The 26,396-nt window shown below is 37.7% G+C and overlaps 2 protein-coding genes across 4 annotated transcripts in view; both read left to right on the forward strand.

Annotated features, from left to right (window-relative positions):
* LOC139960208 (uncharacterized) overlaps positions 1-3,586 on the forward strand; it is a 42,525-nt gene extending 38,939 nt beyond the window's left edge. For all 3 annotated transcript variants that reach the window (XR_011790418.1, XR_011790419.1, XM_071958399.1), the window contains one exon: positions 263-3,586. Coding sequence is in view for 1 of the 3 variants with exons in the window: in XM_071958399.1 (XP_071814500.1) it covers positions 263-1,014 (752 nt within the window). In the remaining 2 variants the exon portion in view is untranslated. The remainder of the gene's footprint in view (positions 1-262) is intronic.
* A 1,821-nt stretch (positions 3,587-5,407) lies between these two features.
* LOC139960209 (uncharacterized) lies at positions 5,408-10,960 on the forward strand. The gene is made up of 3 exons (XM_071958400.1): positions 5,408-5,945; positions 8,950-9,255; positions 9,924-10,960. Exons 1-3 carry the CDS (start codon positions 5,591-5,593, stop codon positions 10,679-10,681), a joined length of 1,419 nt encoding a protein of 472 aa, XP_071814501.1. The 5' UTR covers positions 5,408-5,590; the 3' UTR covers positions 10,682-10,960.
* Positions 10,961-26,396: the final 15,436 nt, after the last annotated feature.

A 26,396-nucleotide genomic window follows, 5' to 3' on the forward strand; every position in this document is an offset into this window, starting at 1 on the left:
TTCATCATCCCAAATTTACTGGATGTACCGTATATAAGGGTCGGGAATCTCCACATTTTTATAACGTAATGTTTATGAGATCACTGAGGGTAAAAGTAGAAATTCTCTGTAAAGCCAAAAATATGTTCTTATGAAATACAGCAGTACTTTGCAGAACTTGGGACGTCATAATTTTATCATTAGTGACTCTATACTTTGAACTTCGATATCTGAATAAGATTCTGTTTTACCACGAGCCAACTTCCCTCTCCATTTTCTCAAGGTTTACCTGGAGTACCATTCCTCCTCCTTTGCGCTGGTTGTCCTTTATTTCTCGCAGTGTACCGGACAGTGATTTGGACCTACATAAGTAACTGCCCAATCACTATTTACAGCATAACACAGGCCACGACTGGTGTTATCTTTATGGTTACCGGGGGCTTCTCCATATACATCCTTTACTTTCTTCGAATCTCTTTCCAATGTCAGTTCAACTTACTGACTGCCTACGTCAAAGAGTTTGAAGATGACGTCCGAAGATGCAAGGCAGTCGTGTTGGAGGTTGCTGCAGATTTTGCTTGTTATCAGCAACTATGTTCTTTGTATTTGGCTGTAAATTTCCCTACTGTAGTTCTTGCTGTGGTCGCTAATATAACGTTAGCGTATACCATCCATGAAAGTGAATGTCTTGATGAAGTAGGTCAAAGGATAGCGTACAACGTGGCAATATTATCTTGGTCAGAGATTGCAATAGCAATGATTCTTAGTGCTATGGCAATGGGTGGATATAAAGTCCGTTATATTTGGGAAAACTTTGTCGCTAATGTTTTAATCATGGAATCAAACAAATCAAAGGCTTTTATTTTAGAATTAGTAACCGAAGCAGAGGTTTTACTGAAGGAGTCCAACCTACTATTGGCCACTATCATTTTCTCAGTAACTGGCATTTACATGGGCTTCCAGTTTGGCAATCAAAATATTACAATGCTTAATGACTCATGCAATGGAACGTTTGTACCCAATGCATGTATTTAATCCCTCTAGTGATTGTCTATTGAAATGCAAGAAGTTATGTTTACAACATTAATTAGGTCATTATTTTGACTACATATAAAGTGTATTCTCATCGTTTTGACAATACTCTAAACCTAAACTGGAAAAATATGCTTCCTTGATGAAGAAGCTCAACTGTGCTTAGTGGATGGTGGACATAGTTAAGTGTATATAGATAGACAGGCAAATGTTAGAAAATGAAGGATCGGTGTACATTTATACCATGATTTTTCATGTTTGAGTCATTTCATCAATTAATACCGTGAACCCACCCAGTTGGGACATTTATTTCTACACTTTAGTGTCATGTTCCGCTTTCAGAGCACTCGTATTGTCAGTACGAGCAGTATGAATATCATGTTGGTATCATATCAAGGTTAGGAACTGTTTTTACTGTTTATACCAGTGCTTTGAAGCATGATATCGGATGACAGTTTAGAGAGGTATTAGCAGTAGGAAATTGACCCAACTGGCTAGTAAACTTCATTTGGCCTACATCAGTTTCAACAAAATTCATTTGTTGAGTGTTATGAACCTTATACATTATATTAATATACCTTAATCCAACCATTCATCAATCCATTCTTCAATCTCTTAAAGCACTTTGGTAAGTGTTTGCTTTCAATCCAGCTCTTGATTCAAAGTATATAGTTGACGTCAACTTAAGGCCGAGAAGGGAAGGAAGGGAGTGCCTTCGACTATCCTTTCTTGCACTCTTACAATCCCCATACACCCCGCCCCCTCTCTCTCCGCATTTCATTTTTCTAATTACCTTACTCTTTCTCTCTCATTAGCTCAATCCGTTGTTGCTGGCTACGGATCTGCAATGTATAAGGAAATTGTCTCATAAAACGACAAGCATGCTATTTGGAAATACTTTACACGGCAAGTTAGATCCATTAAAAGCTATGAAAGGAATCCTTGCAATCAGTTAGTTTATGTAGTTTATCAAGTAGTTAACAAGGCTGTATATACTCATTATTATGTTCACGCTGTATAATATTCAATCATTACATACCAGTACTAAGTAGCATTACAAGGATACATGAACAAAAATAGAACTTTTGCTATATTCTTGGTTGTCTTCATTTTATGATTAGGAGTATTAAGCTCACTGGAGGGCTTCAAGTGTATTCTGAGGATTTGTCAATTGAAAGTATTGATAGTATCTCCGTATAACACAACATGACTGTTTATGATATAAATGCATTATACATGACAGTATACCAAAAATTCTGTATTCTGGGATTGGAATTCTCTTAACAAATTGCTTTAAAATTAATTTCCCTATTCTAGTCTTCTTACCCAGGAAATAAATCATGACCCCGAGAAAGAAAACAGGAACAAAGACAGGAAACGGTGTTGGATTTCTACATGTTATTGTTGTATGATGGATCGACGCCATCATGTTGAATGATTATAAGCCACAATTACATTATGATATGCCTTGATAAGTTGTCATCTTTTGTTGTGGATTCGCTGTACTGAATCTGTACTAACCGTACTATGGAAATCAAGCGTCTTTTTTTCGCCTCGCGTAGACTGATAGAGTAAAAGGAGGTGTTGGTCGCTCTAAGCTGGTTTGTATTGAGTTGCAGTGTAGCAGTGTAGCAGTCCTATCTTCCTGTCAATCACTTCGTCCTACTTTACCGACTTCTATACTGTATCGGGTTGGACTTCCTGATTCCTGCCATAGAGTACCGCGTAGCCTTTGAATGCAAGAGCTCCGTGCACAGCGTAATTGGGTTACCTGTTTAATATGTTAGTGCAGTAACTTACAATCTCATTTGTAGCTGTAACGTCACAGCTGTAAACTTCAAAAGGAAACCTATGAACTTCATCTGTACATCCGCATGAGCTGATCACGTCAAGTAAACAAGGCAAAGATACAACATTACATTAAGCATTCTCAATATATCTGAATGCATTCATAGTCAGATATTCAGATCTGCAAGTGAAAATACTAAACTTATTCAATATTTCAAAATCCAAGTGACACCTTAAAGCTTCTGTACTATTTGCATCCTGTTTCACAAAAATATTCACGTAGCAGGATATAAGGGAAAAACAAATACATCTACAAACAATGTAGTTTCAAAAGGCAATATCTTAAGACGTTGATTATGATGATGAAGTGTTTAAGGTAATAAACCTCACCATATTTACAAAAGGATGTTACATTAAAGTATTCATCTAAAGTATATCACAATAAAGAGTTCGGCTGAAGTTCATCACATATGTAACACATAAGATGAAGTAAATCATATGTTATAGTTCATCTGAGTTCACAGTAAAGAACTCGTGTGAAGTTGGCTACAACACATTAAAGAGTTCATCGGACATTCTTTATATTAAACAGTTAATATCACATTAATATATCTTGTTAAGTTTATCAAATTATAGAATTTGTCTGTTGTACATCGCATTAATGAATTCGTTCCATAACTCGCATATCGCATTAAACGTAGTAATATTTTTTGTGTTCGCTTCCTTATAACATCTCAACACTATTTGTTTTGTGTGCCAATGTCAACATGCAGTTCAAGAAATGTAACCAATTCGTGCTTTCAATTTTTTTTGATGTCTTGTATGTATGTATGTATGTATGTATGTATGTATGTATGTATGTATGTATGTATGTATGTATGTATGTATGTATGTATGTATGTATGTATGTATGTATGTATGTATGTATGTATGTATGTATGTATGTATGTATGTATGTATGTATGTATGTATGTATGTATGTATGTATGTATGTATGTATGTATGTATGTATGTATGTATGTATGTATGTATGTATGTATGTATGTATGTATGTATGTATGTATGTATGTATGTATGTATGTATGTATGTATGTATGTATGTATGTATGTATGTATGTATGTATGTATGTATGTATGTATGTATGTATGTATGTATGTATGTATGTATGTATGTATGTATGTATGTATGTATGTATGTATGTATGTATGTATGTATGTATGTATGTATGTATGTATGTATGTATGTATGTATGTATGTATGTATGTATGTATGTATGTATGTATGTATGTATGTATGTATGTATGTATGTATGTATGTATGTATGTATGTATGTATGTATGTATGTATGTATGTATGTATGTATGTATGTATGTATGTATGTATGTATGTATGTATGTATGTATGTATGTATGTATGTATGTATGTATGTATGTATGTATGTATGTATGTATGTATGTATGTATGTATGTATGTATGTATGTATGTATGTATGTATGTATGTATGTATGTATGTATGTATGTATGTATGTATGTATGTATGTATGTATGTATGTATGTATGTATGTATGTATGTATGTGTGTATGTATGTATGTAAGTGTGTGTGTGTGTGTGTGTGTGTGTAGCAGTGATTCATTTGAAGTCACGAATGCTGCAGAAAACTTCAGATTCATTCCATAGATTTCTCCTCCATTATAGGTACTGTACACCGCCAAAATTAGCATCTAGATTCTCCTACGAGAGGTACATACAATGAAATAAATATTGTGTCCAAATATCTACCAATGCTATGTAAGAAAGGTCACACAATATAGCCCGGGCTGTAACCGTACTATTATGACGATGTTACGTATAGTGAGTATCACGAGTTAACCTTTAGATCTGCATGCTGTCAGAACGTTGTCAAAAAAAATCATTTTGGTGAATGATGAAAGAGGAGGAGAAATTATAGCATTCTTATATCATTTGCATTTAATTCCATTACATGTTTCGAGATACCAATAGTTCAGACATTGACACGCTTTGTTAGACGGGTGAATTTTAAGCAAATAGTTGTGATATCATAGCGACACACTGACATACTGTTTGTTAAATTTCCTTCAAAATTGTCATCCGACGATCTACTTCAAATTGAGATCCATCTCAGTACTCTATACAGTCATTTGAGATATTGTTATATTATCATTCCATTTGTTTGGTATTGACAATAACAGTCTAAGTTAAAAATAAAGCAATTCAAAGATGTTATAATCAATGAATATAGCAATGGCGTCATTCTTGCTTTCTTCAAGTTCACCTTTGGTAAAAAAAACTGTGATAATTTCATATATCAATAGCTCAAAACGCTATTTCTAAAATAATCCCTGATCCTTAACACTCATCGATGTAGTTATCAACAAAATTAGACTCCCACTTAGGAAAGCGTCCTCATTTCTGACAGCTTTCAGCAATTTTATGTTACAATTTGCAGCCAATACTGCCTCCTTGTTATGTTGAATAACAAAGGTCCAAGTGACAGTTACTCGAGAAGACTGCATTTGACAATGGAACTTCTTGAGTTCGATAGTTTGGGCGGTTCTAAAAATAAGTTTCCGCATGAAAATATCAAGTGTTATTTTGAGGAAGTACGATCTTTCAGACCTATTAGAACTAAGTATGGTATTATTCTGAGTTGGCAAAGGTGCGTCTGAAATATAGTTCATTTTTGACGGAATTTTTAGTTCCGCATTGGACCTTGAGAATTTGTGACAAATACACTATTTCAGCGACAAAGAAATTGGGATTTCGTCAACATGAACGACATTGAAAAACAAACTTTCGTAAATAGAAAGTTGAAACATTGGCCAACTATGTTTTGGGTTTTGATGAGAGTCTTAGCACTTTTCTATCACCGATCAGTTGTTACCGAAAGAAAATGCTTTTCTTGCCACGTTCGTCAAATTTCGAATCAATGTTACGGAAAGAGAAGCAATCTGATGGACGCGCATTTGGACTTTTATGTTTCGGCGTATGAATCCAACCCCAGCAGTAAAACCGATGACGAGAATAAAAACATACAATATCAAGACGGCGATCACTGCGAAACATGCCTGGCCTTATGGTGGAACTGTTACCGAGAACCTTTCAAATATACCGATCGGGATATAGGTATGTTAGGTAAAACTACTTTGGTATTCACCAGGCTTGACAAAAGGGTGTGGGGGGGGTCTTCATGAGGTACAAAAGTGACGTGCGCAAGAGGAAGGGACGGGGATTTCCTCCACTTCTGTCGTGTATTAGGTGTTAAATACTCAGTCGGGGGGTGTTTCGGGAACAGTTACTTCAGAGAGGCTCGGTGTTCACGCCCCTAGCTACATCGGTTGGGGAACGGGGGGAGGGGAGGAGGAGAGGAATTTAGAATGTGATTTCCTACCTTTGAACTCCTGTGCACGTCACTCGGCTACAATCTCAGTCCAAAACGGCGCCGGTAACACATTATCCCCCTCCCCCTCCGATCTGGCTGTCGACTCCATGGTAATCGCGAATATAAGAACAATAAATTTAGTTTGTAGCCCAAGCGGCAATCCGAGACATCAGTTCCCGACATGAGGTTATAGTAAAATCATATACAATGGCAGTGGTGTTTCATGGGGAAAATACATTAAAACAACATTAACTGCTTGATTACGCTCACAGTAGATATATTCCTCTTTTTTTTAATCCTATTTATAAATTTATACTGGAATAAAGAGGAATTAATGAATACGTTATTTGAATATATTTAGTACAGTTTCATTTGTGCTGATTATAGTTCATAAGTTCCCTCTTCCGGGGAATACGATAATAGTTAATATCGAGACTATATAAGTACGTGACTGTTTGGGACATAACCTAAGTGTTTGCTTAGACACGCATGCATATATGAATCAACATTACTTGAGCAAATATAGGTCGGAGTTCATATGTTATTTTATGCGTTCGGAACCAAAAACGTTTGTAACAGACTGATGTTGATATTGAAATTAAAAGAAGAATGGATTATTTGTTGCCTTCCATTTTGTAGATTATTTCATGTTACAATATAAACATAAATAATCCTGGGAGGGTACATACCGTGCTGGTCGTTCTCTTCATCTCTGTCCTTCCTGCTGCCGTACATCAGCATGCCCTCATTCCTCTCCGACCTCTCCCACATCCCCTACCTTGTCCTCTGCCTGTTGTCACTTGTACACCAATGTTAAGTTGCTCTTGTTCCTTAAAAAGAAATGACTAAATCTCATCTAAAGCAACCTTCACGCTATAGATCCAACACAATTTAGACCTAGCAAACCCTACTGTGGCTGTATCTCGTTAATCAATATACATCACAAACAGGCCTGCTTTGATTCGAGCCAAGTGTTACTCTGTCATAAACCCTAGCTCTCTTCCTCAATGAATATTCCTTACTTTAATACAATGTTACATAGTTTTTACATAGCCTACATGACAGGGGCGGACTGGGTCTTAAAACCGGCCCGGGCATTTTTCACCTAGACCGGCCCATTATTCATTGATATGTTACTTACATAGTGATGGCCGTCCTGGGGAGGGGTTTAAGGGGAGGAGTGTCCCGCTCCCCATTGAGATTTTTTTTGAAGTTAAGGAATGCCTAGATGCAAAATGGCGCTATATTTATCAATTTTGTAAGTTACAATAATCCTTCAAAAAAGACCCAAAAATAATTTTCCAGAAGTAACACTTGATTAAACAGAACTGTTAAAAACGTAAACAAAAATAAACAAAAAAAATATGTTTTGGACTGGATTGTATTTAGTTTTTCAAGCATTTTGTGACAACATGCTTGAAAAAAATGGGAAAAACCTAAATAAATCCACTAAAACATATATGTTCAATAACACGATCACATGTCATGTCTACGAGAGTAGGAGCCAACGCAGTTCGCTGCTCCTGGCAGCCACACCATCAATGATATTTTTAGTGTCAAGTTTGGCCAAGATGCTTTTTCCACAGACATCAACATGAGCGCCTCAAGATGTTCTGGTGTTATTGTACTTCTCAAACGGTCACCGTATCTTGTCGTACAAATATTAGCACGGACGGGTTGCCAGTAGCACGTTCTTCTGTTACGAACTAACAGATTAACTAACAAGGTGATCTCATGAGCTAATTCCCACAGTTAAAAATATATTTCTACACAGCCCGTCTGTATTCTATTAAATACATGGGCTGTATTTTACCGGGCTCCCCGGCTCACCGGCCCACCGGGAATTGCCCAATTGCCCCTGTGGGCAGTCCGCCACTGCTACATGACAATAATATGTAGGATATGTGTAAACTATATAACTAGGACTGCCTGTGGTCAGGCCAAGTCTGAGAGTAGAACAGTAACTACGTTCGATTATGATTACGATTCCATTTGCACGCAGAAAGTAGCCGTCGCAGTGCATAGGAGTAATACAATACAATACGATGGCTCTAGGCCTACTTGTTTTTGAAGGTATATTTCTTTAGCCTATAAAGTAACGTAGAGTGAATTATGGTTCGATTACGCGGATCAAGGCTCACTTTTTCAAACTCGAACGCTCCTTGAGGCTACACAAACTTACCATTTTATCCCCCAGCAAATCCAATGAATGTATTAGCAGTACGGTAGCAGGTTCCGTGATAATATTTCTTGTTTTCTAGCAGAGTGCTATAGCGATCGATTAGCCGATCCATGTGTTTTTAGGTGTGGCCTAATGTTTATAATAAGGGCCGTTATTTTCAAAAGAGCTTTCCAAATTGTTCCTTTTTTTTAACGTTTTTGGTAATCTTCAATTGTTTTAATAGTACACAGGGTCATTATTTGGTACATGGAAACCAGGAACAGCGCCATATTTCAATTGCAAAATAAAGAAAAACATACAGCCTGATGATGTGCTAATGTATTTCTTTGTTCAAACACACAATACAACTTGACACCTTGACACTTTACAGTCAGATACAACACACGATGTAGTATAAATGCTGAACAACTGATGTATGGCTACTGCTCACTGAACAGTGTATTAGTTTAAAGCCATAAGCATATGAAGTGATCACAACTTATAATTGCTCAATCCTACATAGTTGTGAAGCTATAATGTTCTGGACAGAAGTGATTCATCTGGACACATTTTTGTCTTCCTTTTAGGAGTAAGTCCATTCGGACGAAGGTGGAACGGTATCATCTCTAACGGATGGTTCGTCGTTGCCCTTGCCATTTTGACCTACGAATTTTGCAGTGTCTTTCTGAGATTGTATGGAAAATCCGAAGAGATACTGAACTTTCTGTTAACGCTCACATTGTATCAATTGCTGATGGTGCATTATGCTTTCACTATGTGCTCAAAGATCCATAGCATCTTCAAAGCATCAGTTCCAAGACTGTATTGGTCCATTACGCTTAACGTACGATATTTGATCAAGAGAGCCCAAATGTTGGACTTGCCAAATAGAGGTAGGTTGCCCTTCTTTCTCTCTGCCTTATATGTTCCTCAGGCAAAGGCATCGAGGGACATCCAGGTCTGGCCCCGGGGACAATTATGTGCCCCTTTTGATCTTTACATATTCTTTATGAAAACAATATTGTTGTCCCATACTTTACGAAAACCCTCCAGACATTGATTATTTCTCTGACTTTAATTTTGCTGAACTTGACATGAACCTAACATAATGGAAAATTTATTATAATTATTGAAATGATAACCAAAGTAACTTTGATTATACGACTATGATTAAACAATACATACAATATTAGTATAGATAGGATTCAGCATGCAAGCCCATCAATTTCATTACAAAATAACATTTCTCACTATCTTATTGATCTCTTTGGTGTCAATTTGGATTCGTTCAACAATGATATTTTGTCCTTTAAGAGAGATATAAAAATAGCTAGGGGTTGTTGGAAATAGTGGGATCGTGTGATGTTTATGTAGATCGCTTACTAAATGTAGAGTTTAGTAAGTTTCAAAGTCTGTCGTATACTTTCTAACTTCAGGTTTTGTGATCCTTCTGTTAATTGTTCCAACTCATAGAGCATTTTACTAATCTAAGAGGGAATTATTCTACCTTTAAATGTTCTTCGTATCTTCATTACACTTTCCTTTCCTTTGTCACTGCAAGGCTTACCTGGATTACCATTCCTCGTCCTCTGTGCCTCCTGCCCTCTCCTCTTATCAGGATACCGGGTGATGATTTTTCTCTACATTAGTAACTGTGACATCACTGTTCACAGTGTAGTACGATCAGTGATCGGTGTTATCTTCATGGTGAACTGGGGCTTATCCGTCTACATTATCTATTTCATTCGAGTGTCTTTTCAACACCAGTTCAAGTTGTTACTTGCTTACATGAAAGAGTTTGAAGATGACATCCGCAGATGCAAGTCAATTTTGTTGGACGTTGTTGCCGATTTTGCTTGTTATTATCAATTTTGTTCTTTGTACATGGCCGTTTGTTTTCCCGCTGTAGTTATTGCTGTCGTGGGTAACATATCTACAGCCTACATAAATGACCAAAGTACATGTGTTGGTGATGACCTTAAAAGTCAAGAGATAGTACAGCACCTTTCAGTGTTGGCTTGGTCAGAGATTGCGATGGCGTTGATTCTGCTGGCTGTTGCAATGGGTGGATATAAAGTTCGTTACATCTGGGAGAACTTTGTGACTAATGTTATGATCCTGAAGTGTAACGAGTCACAACTTGTCGGAAAAAAGCTGTTCTTCGAAGCAAACTATTTGCTGAGGGAATCTAACTTGATCTTAGCCACAATAGTCTTCTCGGTAACTGGTATCTACATGGGATTTCAGTATGGGGAACAAAATGGTGCATTTTTAAATAGTTCATGCAATGGAACATCTTCATATGCATCTTGTACCTAACTTAACACGTATTATGTAAGCATATCATATTGTGTTAATTCCTAATCGAGAGCATTTTAGGTTTTTTTAGAACTGCGAATAAGATAAGATAAGAGACCAAATTATACTAACACTGGATGAATATATATTACAGAGTATGCTCGTTTATTGACAGTAAACGAAATAAGATGAACAAAAAGATTATTCAGTAACTAAATTATACAAAGGAGTACAAATTGTTGGTAATAGGCGTTGTGTTGTTCAACATATAATTCGATGCATACCGGCCTACGATGAGTTTCCAATTGTATTTAATGTATTTGATCTGTATTTGATCAGAAAATTTAAGTATGAGCAAGGTATTACAAAACTAAAATATAAAATAATAACTTTAAAATGACAGTCATCTTTATATTCCTGTAAATATCAAAATCATTGACGAGATATGAGTTTTACTGTAGTTTTAACAGATACGGTAATTATCACAACTCTTAAGTTCAATTAAGCAGTATAGAACAAAGACATTTTCCCACTTTTATACAAGTGTATACAAACTGTTTTGTCTCACTATACCCTGAGTTTTGCCGCCTTTTCTTCTTTCTTTTTTTCGATATTTTGTAAGTTATGTGTAATATATATCGAATATATTTCTCTGTCATATAGTCATTAATTCATTGTACCAGTTAATATTTGAAGCTCAGAGCGAACAATACATGCAACTTTTAACTGTAATATAGCTTTTCTAAACTACAAAGTTTTCCAGAAATTAGATTTCGACGATCGTTCAATTATTTACTTTAGACTTCTTTCCCAAAGTCAGAAAACAAAGCAAAGCAAAGCGAAAAAAACAACAACAAAAGGATATGATGTTTGTTATCTTCTTTTGTTATCTTTTGTAAGCAAACTTAATAAATCTAAAATTTGTTCAGTATTTGTATGCTCATTTATTTGTTTAGTGCCCCTAGTTTAAGCTGCATTAAGCAGTAAAGATGTGGGGACGTTACAATTCAGCTAATATTAACTCTTACGTCACAAGTAGAGTCCCTTATAGACAGAGTTGTGACAATTAGCAATTTGGAGGCCATAATAACTCCAGTGTGCGCCAAACGTGCATGTACAAGATACCCAACTAGTCTATAGTTTACAAGATAAGAACTCGGAAATCTTAATTTTCTGTAAATATACAGACTCTATAGTCACAAGACAAGGATGACGGTCGATGAGCAAGAAACATTTATCAAGTTTACATCAATACAAGAAAACGATGTTTTAAGGTAGGATTCATATATTTCAATTAATATTTTAGTCAACTGCACACAGCAGACAGAATGAAACCACAAATACATCTATATATACTTCCTTGAAGTAGTATAGCAGTATAGCAAAGCACTGGTTCATAGGAGAAACAAATTGGATTTGGTGTTTACGGTGACTGAGTATGATTATATATAAATAGTAAATGATGAAGTATGAGTTGCAACTAGTCTGTTCTTGCCTGCGCACGTTCACAATCGAGAGTTCTATAAATTTGCAGGACCAGGTTAATCATTATGATTACATGATCCTGCTTAACTCTGGACAGCTTAGCGATTGAGTCATAATGGTGATCGCAAGACAATTGGCCAAAATATGTCCTGCTGGCTTTGTCGTCGCCGGCCTTGTTACTTATTCACCAACTAACAAGGATATCAGTGGGCTCAAGGGTACTTCCATAAAGTATGTCCATCAGCAGTTGGTTAGTCCTCATCTGGAGTATGCTGTGCAGGCTTGGAACCCACATTTTGCTAGGATAAGGAAGAACTCGAGAAGGTACAGAGGAGGGCTACTAGGATGATCAGTTCCTTATAGGGTGTCCGTGTTATAGGTGGTTGCAGGTGCTGAATCTAACCGCACTGGTGTTAAGGAGGTTACGTGGTGACTTGATTCAGGTTTTCAAGATTGTGTATGGTTTGACAATTTATTCTTCACTGACTTTTTCATGTTTGCTAATAGTAGTTGTACCATATTTCATTGTCTAAAACTCCAGAAGTTACAAAGTAGGATTAATATATAGCATAATTTTTTTTCTTATACGGTTGTGAATGAGTGGAACGGTTTGCCTAAGAAAGTTGTACTTGCCAGTAGTGTGAAAGGGTTAAGATCTTTGCACACACTGCGCCGTAGCGTTAGATCAAGTGCATACACTCTACGCCCTCTGAGTACAAGTACAATGTGAGTGCTATTGTAGCAAAACAGGCTTTTCGTTTTGAAGTGACAAAAACACAGTAAATTATCACCACTCCTAACTTATTAATTTGTTAATTGTTACATTATGTAAACCCACCTTCACCCGAAGTTCTAGGCATGTACTCGGATTGAGTTCGTTACCTCTATGACCCGATCTGAAAAGATAATTATAAGGAGTATGCTACCTAGGTAGCTGATACGCAAAATAAATCAGCGAGCTGTGTTCTTCGATGGAAAAACTTGCATATCAGGCGCGTATCCAGGGCAGGGTCTTAGCCAGAAATTTCAAATAGGGTGTCTCATCTGTTACTGAGTGCTCAGGAGACTAACCATCTGGGGCCGAAGGCGCCTGCGCGAGCGCGAAGCGCGAAGCCTATAACGGGTGGGGTCCAGGGGCCCGCCTTAGGGCCCCTGGAAGCCCAGCCCCTATCAATGGTTTATTTGACACAATTGGGGTAAAAAGTATGCTTAGAAAGCTGTGAAAAAACCTAAGCCATCATGATTTTTTTGGGCATTCAAACATAAAAAATGCTATAAAACACTAGGTGCAAAAGTGCACCATGAAAACAGCTTATAGTAATTGATATATTACAAAGAATTTGAGCACCAAAAAGTTCAAACAATATTTTGTGGAATTATTTATGTTATGTACTATAAAATAGCCTACTGTGTATCTTGTAGAGTATATGCCACTATTCTGTTAATGTCATCCTTATGCAGGGATGAGCATGGGGTAAAAAAAAATCACAGAATTTTGTGGGTGATACTATATACTAACGCCGAGGGCGTCAGTCAGCTTGCAGCGCGACACAGTTATAGGTGGGGTCTGTGGTAGGGTCCATGGGCTACGCCCCGGTTGGGATACAGGGGTCGAAGCCCCCAGAGGCTCTGAGAAATTCGAGGTTTAAAGACAACATTTTGGTGCCTATTTTATAAAGATTTTTAAATTGATTAAAACACTCAAAAGCAAAGTTTCACACCAATCATTGCGACCCATACTTGAAGTGGTACTGTTCATGAAATGTACACAATATGGTCTGTTTTAATCTGGAATAATAGTCAGCAGCTACAGCATTACACTTCTCCTCAATTGTCCCTATCAATACTAAAATATTGAAAATCATGGGAAATTTATGAAAATATCGTTGCAATTATGTTGGGAACGTTTTGAAAATCCAGAGAAAAATTTGCGATATAAGCTCCAGTTTGCGTATGCTACAGTGTGTAAGGATAATATTTTTTTGTCCCTCTGCAGGTTGGATATGCATCGATTCGGTAATGAAAAACATGCGAATGCCGGATCAAATGATACAGTTACGCTGTTGTTAGAAATTCACGGAAATTGAGAAGTGTAAATAACGGAGGTAGAAAAGAAAGCAAGGAAATCCGCGCAAAAAGCTCATTCCTTCATATATAGTTAGTACTGATGGCAGTAGCTAGTAGTACATTTTGATTTTAAAATAATGACATAGGCTAATATATATTATTTTCTAACAAATTGGGTACGGTGAAAAATATCTTACTTTAAGTTTTCATGTTCAAATACGTAGGTGTATGATAAGGTATAAAACCTTCCTCAATAATTTCTATTTGCTTTTGTTTCTTTCATTAACTCGTTAATTAATTCATATAATTAACATTACTACTAACATCACCCTGCCGCCGCTGATTATGCTTGCTTTCCACGTCTATTGGATCAGACCCCATAAGTATCCAATTTAGCTCTTAAACAGTTATTACTACTAGTACAACTATCTAATATGCAGGCTCAGGGTTCGCATTAGCCACTAGATTGCGCGATTCGCGCAATTGATCGCATTGGAATAAACGATTAGTAATAAGCTACTTGCGATGATTATTTTTTAGTTATCCCGTCTAAAACCCATAAACATTTCGTAAACTTCCTTGTCAGCCTTTCCTTCTATGAAATAAACGATTAAATAATTAATAAATTCTTCCACATGGTAGCCTAACACCACACTAAGTCAATGGAAATCTAGCTAAGCCTAACCATCTGTTCATTCGCTGAAATTGTGACGCAGTTATAAGATATTCATGGAATACTTTCATTGTTGCTGTTACGTTCGACCACATGGTTGCCTAACATCACACTCAGTCAATGGGGGTAATCTAGCCTAGCCGTCTGTTTATTAGCTGAAATTGTGACGCAGTTAATAAGATATCCATGGAATACTTTCGTTATTGCTGTTATCTTCGACCACTAGCACATGGTATCCTAACACCACACTAAGTCAATGGGAAATCTGCCTAACCATCGGTTTGCAAGAAAAAAATCACACTTAACGTAGGATTCGGGTAATAAATTAGGAACCGGGCAGTACCGCGTCGGGCGGGTACCTTCGTTATTTTTGTAAAGCATTGGTGAAATTTTCAGTTGCAAAAACTGATCGCCACAGTATTATAGGTCAGGCGACTAGGGTTAATTTTCCCAGAAATTCTCATCGCCAGCCGAGAATGGTCGTCGCCAATGCGACCGTAATAAAAAAGGGTTGATATTAATACTAACTGCGAAGCAGGATCGCTTGTGTTGCATACGTGTATTGCCTTGACAAATGGTTTCTCGAACTCGCGCAATATCACAATAATAAAAATTAATCGGAAATTTCGCGCCATTTTGTAATTAGACAGACTGCATGGTTACTACGACGCAAAACTTTTCCCCACTGCCTAGGGGAAACATCGCAGGACCTGTCAATATTAGCTCACTCTTTCCACCATACCGTGATACACAACACCTAGCTAGGAGGGAAAAAAATACAAATACACGGGTGTGCGAAAATGATCACGCGACGAAACGATTTCTTTTTAGCTAGCTAGATGGTTGTTGACTAGGCTGTATTCCAAGCTGTTATAACAAAAGGATCGACTGTCAGGTTTTTTTCAGTGATTTATTTCACAGTGTTGTGTCATCATTTTAACGTGCGCAGTACATGCAAATAACTAATAGTTACGTTAGATTGGGAGGCTGGACAGAGCCATTTATTAGCGTCTCAAAAGCCGTCCCACTCAAATTCGGCCGTCTTTCATTTCGATCTAGCCGTCTCAAAGACGGCGAGACGCATCGCTAGCTAAGACCCTGATCCAGGGGGGGCGTTGGGGGAGCGCTCCCCCCGGGTAAGAAAAAGAGGAAAGAAAAAAGAGAGAAGAAAAAAAGGAAAAAAGAGTGGGGAAAATAGGAGGAAGGAGAGGAAGGAAGGGAAAAGAAAAAGAAGGAGAGAAAAAGAAGAAAAGGAGGGAGTAGAAGAAAAACGCCTAGACACCGGGAAGAGAAAGAGGAACAGTCATAATTACAGCTCTGATCCCTATTATATACACAGGGTAGCCAGTGACGGATCGACGATTTCGGAAGGGGCGTGCGCCTCAGCTTACCCCTTACACCGACAACTCCATTTTTGACGTTTCCATTTTTCCTCTCTCACTAATGTATATATATATATATATACTATATATAGTATATCATGACGCGTGTGTGTGTATGGACGCCTTAAACAATTGTAAAATTGTGCTATGAAACCAACTGTGGCTGGTCTTGAACTCGACCGAGTCGTCGGGGAACATGACTTCGGTATTAGCCCAGGATCTATAAGCGAACTGCACTAGACATATGTCTTTCGATGCAACACTGTCATGCAGAGTCAAAATGTTATACAACGCGAACTGAATGCTAATTGTTACCCCACTCCTAGTACCGTAACTCATACAATGAATCTAAAAATAAATTCCGCATGCGATTTGAGAATTGAGCACATTTCCTGTGAATATCATGTAGTGCATCCAAAGGCGTATCATTGCCGGCGGGGGGGAGGGGGCGGACGCACCCATCACTTCTTAAGATTGTTCCCATCTGCATGAAAACGCGCGCCCCACAAGCCTACACCCACCCCTCTAATCGCTTCCCGATGAGTTACAAAACCAGACCCATCGAATACAAAAGTCTACTTGGATTATTTTTTTCCCTGATTTTTTTCTGCAGACGCCCATGCATTTTCCCCAAACTAAATTTCTAAGCCACGAGATCTTAAACTTAAGGAGGTAATGGGAGCATCATTGGGTCTGGGAAATGTTGTTTCCGGCGATCTGGGAGGAGTATTTGCCAAAAATTTCTTGTAAGCTACGCGCGAACCCATGGTCGCGCTCCGCTTAGATAGTATCAGAGAACAGACATGCGTCCCCACCATTATCCAAGACTGATCTGCGCCCATGCACCAGTATGTTAACTGTGTCTGAATTTTCGAAATTTCCCTGACAAATATTCCTAAACATGGAGGTTTTTCTGTATTGGCTGTCCATAGATGAAATTTTGTTCAACATTATGGGTATGTTTTGAAGTGAATTGATTTCACGAGAAGTGTGAATTTTCAAATTCTGAACGAATGGGCTTAAAACCTTGAAAAGTGGGGCTGACGGGTATTGTGGGCCGCGACGTAGAATAACCTACAAAATCAATGATCCACAGGAGATGCGATAAGGTCGAACATGATGTGTGACTGGTGACAATCTTCAAAAAGGTTACGGATGGAGAAAAAAATATTGGGAAAATACTTAGTTACTCAGGTAATAGTGAACATCTAGTTGGTCATTTTCAAGCCCGAGATGTGCCATTTCCGGTGATCTGGGGGTGTCAAATCCAGATATTTTCTTGTACGCTGGGCGCCAACCGATGGTGGCGCTCCGCTTAGATAGTAATTCGCCCCCCCCCCCCCCGGTTAGAAAATCCTGGATACGCCCCTGCATATAAGGAGTTAATGGCAATTTTAACATTTCTGTGCATTCATTTCAAAATTCGACAAAATCAATCACTGGTTCTCAGTGTAAGTACATAGGCATAGTTCATGTTATTTACAGTCAAGTAGATGGAGAATTTTCTAACCACAGGTCAAGCCAAATACGTTTTATCTGGAAATTATCTGGAGAAAGGCCATATAAAGCCAGACAAAAAGACGACTAACACGTTTCTGGCCTTTACATATTTAGTCTGTTTATTTATCTTTGCATTGTTTCGCATATGTCAACTGAATGATTTATCATTGGGCTAAGTCAGGTTGGCCACAAGAGGATTGACTGTGTTGACAAGGACAAGCTTTTCAGTCAACTTAGCAGCACACTAGTTGGCCCGTTACTGTTCCATGAAATTGTGGCAGGTTCAATTAAGTAGTATGTAGTGCAGTGTTTAAATGGTGAGGTTTGTTGTAGTACTTATAAATTGAGAAGAGTAACAGCTAGCAGGTAAGTAAGTTAGCTTATATATAACAATGCCATAACAATGCAAACCTCAGTTCTAGTTGTTAGCTTAGTGGTGCTTTGAAACAAGTCCGAGTAATTGTGTTCATTAGTCTTGAATGTACATATTTGTTGAGTTCTGCCTCATTACGATGACTATATTGGCATTATTGATTTGCTATCAGGAAGATTAAGACACAAACATATCGAGTCGTGTGTCAGTATTTTCATTACCCGTTGCGGGGTGTATTGAACTCAATCAAAACAATCTTAACCTGATTACTAAAATATTGTCAACAGACCTGTCCTGAAGCAAAGACATTGAACTCAAAAAATTATCTTTAATCATGCCCAGAACAAACATTCAAGATGACTGATGGAGCATCGGATCCTGGTTTGTTTATGCGGGATACTATAGGAGTGTAAACACCCAGCGAAGACTGTGAAATAGAGTACTACCTTGGAGACATTTGCAAGTTGAAAGTAAAACAAAAAGTTGATGTACTGCTTGTCTCGGCTTTCCCAGGTAATCCTATTAATCTTACTGAATATATATGCAACTTACATCAACAGTTTTGATGTTGTTATTTAAAACAAAATGCACACAAGTCAATTACCATGTAGTGGTGCTAGAAAGAAAGCTTTACTCCATCTCCAAAATATGCTTGAACCTCTCACAAACCCTTGATTCAAGACAATTTCACAAAATTGAAGAGGGATAATGTCACCCAAAGAGGGGTAATTTAAGTCTTATGGTAAAACCCAACTAGATTTACTTGAATTGAAACCTTGAAACCTCAAAAAGAACCAGGTCTCGCAGATTCCGTCGCAAAGAGATACAAACCGCATGCAACACCACCAAAAGTGCAGTTGTTACCATTGAGTGCTGACACCACTGCACCATTCGGTTTAAACATCAGAAACGATTTGCTGTCTAAGATAAACCAAAAAAATTCCTTTGCAATTACGACGGAATCGGATTAAAATAATCCGACACGGATTAAAATAATCCGATTTTCCAAAGCTTCTGCTAAATCCAGCAGAAATCAGTAAGTCGCTTTGACTTCACAACCATGCCGACAATCTTCTCTATAAAATAGTTTCAATTCCTGCTACTCCTTGTCACTTTCGGTGATCATTCATTGAAGAAGAGCTAGTTTTGCTCGAAGCTCTGCAAAAACCCAACATTGGCTTTTTTACTTCCAATAACTATATATATATAAATATATATATATAAATATAAATATATATATATATATACATATATATATATATTTATATATATCCTGCAAATGCATCTCGTAAATGGTTTGGTTTCCCTATAAACAAAGACCAGACACGAGCAATGCTTTTGAGTTTTTATTTGCTTCACTTCCGCAAATGGGCCAAAACTTGGCAAAGAATAGTCCATTGTCATATTTGTATGATTATTTATACACAATAGTACCAAAAAAGTGATATTTGACACCGTCAACATTTGATCGCATTATGAGTCCGTAAGTCTGTCAGGTGTCACTGAGTGTAAAGAATTTTTTATAGCCAGGTTATTTTCTTTCGTGTGAATAAGCAGTATACTAATAAATGTGCCCAACATATTGCGCTATTTATAATGATCACTAAACAAGTTTGCTATTTTATATTCTACCCTATAAAAATGTTGAAAGTTATTTTCTGACGAGTGCTCAGCCCAAAGTATTTGCAAGATGCAGCCTTCATAGAGCTAGATTTCCTTCTTAGTAAAAAGGAACACAGAGCAGCACATCATCTTCCTCTGTTGTAACCGCAGGGCCCACAAAGACTTGTTGACGCCATTTTAATCAGAGGATGTCCCAGACTTGCCCTCCTACATGCAACTTTTGCAATATTTTGACTGCAGGTAAATAGCATAAACCTTTCCCTCATCACTTACAGACTAATCTTTAAATTTGAGACTTTGTAATAAAAATGAAAGGTAAAGATTTACAATAGAATTTATAATTATCATATGCAAACTAAACAAAGTATTACGTGTTAACAAATAGACAAAGGTTTACTTCTAGTTTATCAATTATAACCAGTTATTAATTGAATAGTTTGCCTCAATTATGTTGCATCGTTGCTGTTAAGACTAAGTTTTGGAAAACCAGATTGGACAGCACTGAAGAAGTTTTTGAGTTCATTGGACAAGGAGTTATTTTATAGTAAGTAGAAAACCTTTCTCAGTAATGTCGTTTACAATTTACATGACATTGATCTAGTTGGGTGTATATCTGTGTGCTGTATACAAAACTTGAAAGGGATTAGCTAAACCACCAAAATTTCTAAAGAATCACCTTTTCATTTATTTGTGTGAATTTGAACTTAATCCTATGCCTCAAAGTTTATTTCTATGGTAAATGCTCTTAGTCATTTAATTGTTAGTGGATCCATGACCCATCAAGAAAACTAGAGTCTGTGCTTTGCAGTGTTCAATGCAACTAGTATGGTTTCTTCCATACAGTTTTCAATTTTATTCCGTTAATAACATTATCCAAGTTTGCTTGTCTTTTCAAAGCATTTACTCAAACATAGCATTTATACTGATAACAGTTTAATATAAGCATTCCATTTCCAGTGGAATGAGCTTTTCTTCTTTTCTGCCTTGTACATTCGGTACTATCATTATTTATCCCCCGAGGTGGCAATGTAAACCAAGGTCCCTAAAGCACTGGGAGAAGTTTTCAAGTGATGTGTCCTACATGTATTGAAAATGATGTCTTGATCTCCCATGGTACTTGTAAGTTTGCCCACACCTGACCAGTTCGAGCTCAGCTAGAGTTCAGCATAGTATTTGCCAATAGCCATGGTTGCATACTCTTCACCAACAAATTCAACATCAAATTCAGCCAACATCTATCCCGATAACCATTGTATGACCTTGAACCCAGTAAATTATGATGTATTCTATCATACTCCCACGCTGATACAACATATGGCAAACCAGTTACGTTTATGTTTTCAAAAGGAAGAACCCAACTTAAGGCTGTACTTTGACATTCAGGAAATCAAACAAAGTTTGTGTATAAACAAGGAAACATTTTTTTTTTTTGGGGGGGGGGGGGAGTTGTACTTGGGGAAAAGCAAACCTTGCATGATAAACCTGGTACCTTTGCTGCAGATTACGAAAATTGGGAGGTGTTTTGGACCCCATACCTAGAAAATTGACACATTCCTTGGCTACCATGAGGTAGGCATCGTTTTATTATCAGTCTCTGTTAATTTGGTCTTCATTATCACACTTAAATGTCTCAAAGTCAAGATTCAACAGAGGAGATTTTCAAGCCAAATGCTTACTATTTTTTCACATTGTTTGTTGATGTCCTCCAAAAGTGATGACTTCCTGTTGTTTGCTTAAGTTAATACTATTATCATGACTTCTAATGGCATCACATTGGCAGTGTCATGTAATGATAGAACTGGTTGTGTTTTGCATTTTCGCGAATTTTTCATGGTTGACAACAGTGACACATTGTTTCACAGTCTTGGACACAAAAATGTCACGAAAGAAAGAAGTCATGGGGGAAAATAAGTTTGATCAATGTGACATCACACTTGCTTGCTACAAAAGAAAAACTTCACAGTGTGTGGGATTTACATGCAGCAGCTTGTAGTGACTGAATGTACATTGCAACTGGATGATATCAATGTGCATCACACTTGCTTGATTCAAGTACAAATCAATTACAAAGTACAATAGAGATTACCACTGCATACCAGTAGTGTCTATTGTGAACTATGTCTTAGCAGCCTGGCTGCAGTGCTGCTGCAGCCCCCCTCAGCATTTGGATTTTGACACAGTAACTAAATTACCTTCACAAACAATAACCTCTTCAGCCCTGGCTCTTATATGAAAGGTTTGCTAGACCTGGTACCCTTGATGATAGAGACGCGTCGATGAGGACTTTAATACTCGACTGGTTTCTGCCATCTCCGTACACCATACACAATATCACATTGAACACCCCTTTTCCAAGCTCCTGCCCCCGAGTCCATTAAAAGGAGCTAACACATGTAGCCCAACATTTCTTTAAGTGTTCACAATGCTTTAAAGCATTACAGCATGGCATTTGCAATGTTTTTTTGTAACCTTATTGGATTATTATTATTATCATCATTATTATTACACCAGTACTTATAGAGCGCAATATCCCGAAGCTCAATGCGCTGAACAAACAAGTAAACTATACAACAATTAACCATAGACTTCCTTGAAGTAATGCGTTTTCAACAAAGACTTAAAGGTAGAAACAGAACATGCATTCCGAATGTTTGACGGGAGTTTGTTCCACAGTTCAGGAGCAGTGTGACTGAAGGCATGGTTTCCAATTCTCTTGCTGGAAGGTTTCGACGCCAGAATAGACTTGTCAGATGATGAACGTGCGTGTGCGACGCGGTTGGTACTGAGTGATGAGGTCACGTAAGTAGGCCGGTGACGACTGGTGAAGGCACTTGTAGGCAAACGTCAGGATTCGGAATCTAACCCTGTAGTCACACGGAATCCAGTGCAGATTCGCCAGAACTGGTGAAATGTGATCACGATGCCTCAAAGACATATGTGGATAGATGGCTCTGTAATTGGGAGGAAATGTCTTCAAAAATTGTGTTTTTTTTTTGTTTTTTTTTGCCTCACCCTCCCATCAAGATTGTTACCTCTCCAGAACCGTCACAGTGAGAAGCACTTTTGTACAAACTGTTAAGTACAAACAATTTAGCAATAGCGTCTCCACATTGTGAGTAATACCTAGCAACTCAAGCATTTTGATCGTATCGAATTTCGGACAACCACAGTTGCGTGGCGTCAAGTTGGACGAAAAATAAACGTAAAACAAGAAACAACCATACAAGAACAAAGATGAAAAGGAACAATAAAAAGAATATAGTGCATTACCAATAGACTGAAAGGATATAGAGTTGAAACATTCTAAACAAGAAAAGAACACAGAAAAAGACCAAAACGAAGAAAATTAACATGATCATACAGCTAATAAAAGAAAAAGATGCACCAAATAACCAAAAATAACCAAATTAAACTACACTAAGCCATCGATAAACGACATGATTGCCAGAACTAAATGAAAGATCGCCCCCACCGTTGAAAGTTTTCCCATAAATCAAAACGTACGTTGAGACAGAATCAAAACGAATAGCAGGCAAAAACGACCAGTCGGTAAAATCAAAACAAGCAGAGGGCGATATACTAAGAACCTTCATAGATAATTTTATGAATGTTCTCAGCACACCGCAACGACTCGAACCGGATATTGCTGCATAGAAATGCTGTGTATTAGCGTCATATCATCAGGCCCATATGTACTTGATGACGGTGACAAGATCTGTCTATGATAATCGATGTGGCAGTGTCCCTCATCCGTCTCTGCCCCGGTTAAAATTCCCTTGTGGACACAATCACAACACGACGATTAGCCCACACAGTTCACTGAGCTTGTGGAGCACGGTGCAGCGTGTTTGGACACAGAAGTGTTGTGCATACAAGTTGACGTAACTATACATTTCGTAATATAACTCGGTCAAAGAAAACCAAAACACAGCATTTGTCCTTTTAGTTCATAGGCGTTCGTTTATGGTAGGCCATACGGGAAATAATTGCTAATTTAATGTCCGTACGAATTAAAATTATTACCGGTATTAATTCTATTTAATACCGACATTAATTCTCAGCCAATCACCATGCAGCTTCATATGCCAGTATTAAACAAATTAAAGAACGGTTTTAATTCTAATATATGCGGACATAAAAAGCATAGAAGCATAAAGCATAGAATTAATACGGGCATTAAATAGAACTACGCTGCTTTCACGCTGGGGGTTTAACAATAGCTCAGAGCACGCAAGGTACAGTATACAACGCAATGGCACGCATGACAGACAAAGAACAATTTTTGCATGATTTTCGTCGAGAAGCGAACGATACTTGTAGGTTATTGACAAATGTTGACCCTCAATCCCAGTTCGATGTTTTACCAGTTCGCAATGCTTTGAACCGTTAGTCTTCGAAGAGCATTACGCTATTAATTCTATTTAATGCCCATATTATTTCTATGCTTTATGCTTCTATGCTTTTTATGTCCGCATATATTAGAATTAATACCGTTCTTTAATTTGTTTAATACTGGCATATGAAGCTGCATTGTGATTGGCTGATAATTAATGCCGGTATTAAATAGAAATTCAGTAAGTAATCGATAAAGATGAATAAACTTGAAAACATTAGGATCTTCAAGTTTATTGGGTTGGTGCCCTGTTGCAAGGAAAAGAGTATTAAATGTTTCAGTCCACCCAATGCATAAATCTAAAAACCAGTGCTACATTCTACATGCTGTTCACCCCATATGCCATATGGAATCTTCCTAATTTGCATACAATGCATTTAAACTCGTGGCAAATATATATAAACCAGACAGCAAACTGCAGTGTGGTTTCGATGATGCTACATGAAAAATCTCATATGAATGTGAAATACTAGGCTGTACGTATAGGCAGGATGAACAACATACTTCAAATTAGTCCAGCAAAAAGCATTGAAATATGACAAACATTATCCACATCATTTGGCAGCTGATAACCGAGATGCACACTCTTCTTGTATGCAGCATACAAATTGATCTCTACCAAAAGCAACAGGCTTCTTCTCAGGCCTCGAAAAATATTTTTAAAAGTATACTTGCTATTTGGGCACCGTGCTTAAAACATACTCGCATAAGCGCAAAATTCACTCTGCACTAAGATTGCTGTTCAAGTCTCCATAGTACAGCTATACAACATCAATAATTTCTGTGAACAAATATTAGGCACTTGGGCAGATACATGGTGATACGTAATTGCACATTGGACAAATATGTTTCTGTGCAGTATGAAATTTAAACTTTTTCCACCAAAAGTAAGTGTTGAACAAAATAAAACCTGTCGCAGAATCATAAATAAGCAGCTATGCATATTGTAGTGTCTCAAACAATTAAACAAAAAGCATCTGCAAAATACCTACGAAGATAGCTTACCTTCTGTAACATTACGGCTCCTCTATTATTAGGCATGAACTATACAGTAGCTAGGTGTGCGCGAGTCCTAAGCCATTGCACTACCTCACCGATACTTTGAACCGAGCGACTTTTCCCAATTATTTACCTTGTCTTTTAGCTGCAGATTGGTGCCCAAAAAATATAGCTATTACTCCATTACACTGCCTAAATCAAAGCTAACTAAGCGACAGTTAATTTTCTCAAACGGCCCTCGTCATTTCCCCAACGTAACTACATCCAAACCTGAAGTTAATATTTGGCACTAAATCTCGAAAATCGCACAAAAAAAGACGACAAAGGTCATTTGGGGTGGAATTGTGAAAACTTTGTAAACACGATATCTCAATAAGGGGAGCTTGGACCAGTTTATGTTAGATGTGTAGGGGATCTATTGGTCCAAGCTTCCCTTCTTGAGATATCGTGTTTACAAAGTTTTCACAATTTGACCCCTGGTGACCCTTAATGACATATGAACTCCAAAAATTCAGTAGGGTCTTTTTAGTCAATGTGATACTCCTACATATCTAATATGAGCTTGGTGCAAGCTTCCCTCCCTGAGATTGTTTACAAGCAAGGCGTCACACACAAACACACTCATCTACCTGCATGACTATAAAGGTTACGATTTCATCGAAGCCAAAAAAAGAGAACGAAAATGGGACTCGGATAAAAAGGATGCCCAAACCTCAGCCAACTCATCTCCGTCTTGTATAGTAAATGTGTGTATTGTAGGTTGCCGTTTTTGTACCTTTATCCATGGTTGCAGAATATCACTGCCCATTCCTCCACCCCCCCCCCTAACAGATGTGGGGACTGCTGGTGAACAGAAACCTGCACCCCCCTCCAAGAGACGCTGGGTCGACCATCGAAGGCCCGGTACCAGTAGTGCCACACCACCACCACCGAGAAGAGTAGGGGAGGCTTCAGGTATGGTTACAACTGGTTGGAAAGTTTCATATTTAACTGTCACAACCTTGATGGAGGGACTATTGATTATAAGTCTATTTACTATGTATATGCTGATGTAATGTACATTTATATACGATTTTATATAACAGAGTAGCAGAGTACTACAGAGGGGTAAATTTGATTGAAACTTGTCCTACTTTACTGTTGTAACCTTGATTGGGACTATAGTGTTTATAAATCTATTTTCAATAAGCGTATGCTTTTACATTACATAGGTGTTGCTATGGGGAGTGATGTGTGTGGGT

The sequence above is a fragment of the Apostichopus japonicus genome, chromosome 19 (genome assembly GCF_037975245.1).
Source record: "Apostichopus japonicus isolate 1M-3 chromosome 19, ASM3797524v1, whole genome shotgun sequence".
In the NCBI taxonomy this organism is placed as follows: domain Eukaryota; kingdom Metazoa; phylum Echinodermata; class Holothuroidea; order Aspidochirotida; family Stichopodidae; genus Apostichopus; species Apostichopus japonicus.

Coding starts and splice junctions, on each gene's coding strand:
- LOC139960209 (XM_071958400.1), top strand. CDS start 5,591: ATGAACGACATTGAAAAACAAACTTTCGTAAATAGAAAGTTGAAACAT. Junction 5,946..8,949: donor ATATACCGATCGGGATATAG/GTATGTTAGGTA, acceptor TCTTCCTTTTAG/GAGTAAGTCCATTCGGACGA. Junction 9,256..9,923: donor GTTGGACTTGCCAAATAGAG/GTAGGTTGCCCT, acceptor TGTCACTGCAAG/GCTTACCTGGATTACCATTC.